Source organism: Octodon degus, unplaced genomic scaffold (genome assembly GCF_000260255.1).
Source record: "Octodon degus isolate 3935 unplaced genomic scaffold, OctDeg1.0 scaffold00026, whole genome shotgun sequence".
Taxonomy (NCBI): domain Eukaryota; kingdom Metazoa; phylum Chordata; class Mammalia; order Rodentia; family Octodontidae; genus Octodon; species Octodon degus.
Genome location: NW_004524602.1, coordinates 2689818 through 2691220, shown reverse-complemented (window position 1 = coordinate 2691220; position 1403 = coordinate 2689818). Strand labels below are relative to the sequence as shown.

Sequence of the window (1403 nt, the reverse complement as noted above, 5' to 3'; positions counted from 1 at the left end):
CTCTCTCTCTCTCTCTCTCTCTCTCTCTCTCTCTCTCTCTAATAAATAAAAAAATTAAAAAAAAAAAAGAATTGAAGTCATGACATTTTTTCTTTAACATAGTGAGCACACAAATACAAGTGTATACTGTTATAGCTATCTTGTATACCTTAATCATCCAAAACAATTTTCTATTTCAAATTCAAAGCTTCGTGAAAAGTGTTTTCACTGATGAGCTCTGGATCCTCCCCTTACCCCCAGTCCTGGGCTGGTCCAGCTCACCTGGTAGCTGGGTGTCACTGAATACTGAATGCCAGTGGCTGACTGCATGGTCTCAGACACTGCTTCATACACAGGGGGCGCGGGGGCAAGCACGCGGTGCTGGTGAGGAAAAGCTTCTGTGCCGCCAGGGAGCCTCCGCTGCTGGGCTGCATATACTGGTGACTCCTGGTCCTCCAGACGCCGCTTCATTCTGTGTTCATGCTCAGGGATGCACTACAAAGCCTGCAGAGAGCAAGCACAATGACATGAAAGTCAATTCTGGTTTCCTGAGATGTTTCCCCAGTTCATGTGGGCTCAACTCCCAGATGCCCAGAGCTATCTACTTCGTCTTAGAGATGATCACTGTGTAGGCAGCCCACACACAGAGTACATTAAGTTACAAATGAAAAAGACAAAAACTTATATAAATTTTTATTAATTTGGTACAAAGTTGAGAAACAGCCTCCAACTAACAATTGTTTCCTCATTTTTCATTTGCTCCTCAAATGCTATCATTGCTAATACTAAGTGCATGTTCACATTCTGTAAAATGTTTCATAACTTTCCTTAAAACCTATGCCAAATGGGGTCTAATTTTTAAAATATCAACCATTAAATGCTATCATGGAAAGTGTGTGTGAGCCAGGAATAAGACAACAAAGGTTCTAGACTTAGCAATTTAAGAAGCTATATAATTTTAAACCAGGTATGTTAGCACACGCCTATAATCCCAGCACTGGGGAGGCTGAGACAGGAGGATCATTACAAGTCCAAGCTGCGTAGCAAGACCCTGTACCAAAAAAAAAAAGGCTATGTAATTTCAACCAATGCCTTATTTCATGTGATTTTAAGTGTTTCCAGCTAGAAAAAAAGAACATTAAAATAGATCACTCTATCTCAGTGGTGGCAAACCTATCGCACACGTGCCACAGCAAGCATGTTATAGCTTCCTCTGTCAGCACTTTAAACAACTATATGAGTTGTTTTTTCTAAACTAAAACCTCAGGGGGCTGGCGAGATGGCTCAGTGGTCTAACGCACCTACTTGGAACAAGCTTGGTAAAGCACAGGGACTGCGGTTCGATCCCCCAGCACCACATGCCAGCCAGCCCCGCCCCCTGGTGGGCTGAGCTGGCCACACAATAAATAAATAAATAAATAAAT

General features: G+C 42.4%; 1 protein-coding gene across 4 annotated transcripts in view; it reads right to left on the bottom strand.

The window, feature by feature from the left end:
• Sin3a (SIN3 transcription regulator family member A) overlaps positions 1-1403 on the bottom strand; it is a 79407-nt gene that overhangs the window by 51819 nt on the left and 26185 nt on the right. For all 4 annotated transcript variants that reach the window (XM_023712713.1, XM_023712714.1, XM_023712712.1 and 1 more), the window contains exon 2: positions 262-483. In XM_023712713.1, coding sequence (XP_023568481.1) covers positions 262-450 — 189 coding nt within the window. In that variant the 5' untranslated portion in view covers positions 451-483. The remainder of the gene's footprint in view (positions 1-261; positions 484-1403) is intronic.